The 364-nt window shown below is 75.5% G+C and overlaps 1 protein-coding gene across 1 annotated transcript in view; it reads right to left on the bottom strand.

The window, feature by feature from the left end:
* Window positions 1–13: 13 nt before the first annotated feature.
* The window catches only part of LOC118159454 (transmembrane emp24 domain-containing protein 1-like), a 1133-nt gene continuing 782 nt past the window's right edge, over window positions 14–364 (bottom strand). The window contains exon 2 of the mRNA XM_035314033.1: window positions 14–137. Coding sequence (XP_035169924.1) covers window positions 36–137 — 102 coding nt within the window. The 3' untranslated portion in view covers window positions 14–35. The remainder of the gene's footprint in view (window positions 138–364) is intronic.

Here is a 364-nt window from a genome sequence, read left to right as displayed (position 1 = left end):
CGGTGCCGGGGCTGGGCACGGTGCCGGTGCGGAGCTCACGTGTGCACGCCGTCCGACTTGCGGTGCTCGCTGACCAGCAGCAGCCCCGAGGGGCTCTCCAGGGAGAAATCCACGTCCAGCCCCGCGCCGCCGATCACCTGCGGAGGCACCGGGACAACCCCCCCCCCCACCCCGCCCCCCACCGCCGTCCTCTGGTTCCGTCTTCTGTTCCGGTACCGGGCTCCCCCGTTCTTCCTCCCCTCCCCTCCCGGTGTCTCGTCCCCGTGGGTTGCGGGTCCCGGCGGTGCCCCCGGTACGGGTCCCGGTGCTGCCCCAACCCCCCCCGCGGCCCCGGGACATCCCCGGTAACGGCCCCGTCCGCCCG

This window comes from Oxyura jamaicensis, unplaced genomic scaffold (assembly GCF_011077185.1).
Source record: "Oxyura jamaicensis isolate SHBP4307 breed ruddy duck unplaced genomic scaffold, BPBGC_Ojam_1.0 oxyUn_random_OJ70467, whole genome shotgun sequence".
Classification (NCBI taxonomy): domain Eukaryota; kingdom Metazoa; phylum Chordata; class Aves; order Anseriformes; family Anatidae; genus Oxyura; species Oxyura jamaicensis.
Note: the sequence above shows the minus strand (reverse complement) of the source record. Positions and strands in the feature narration are given on the sequence as shown.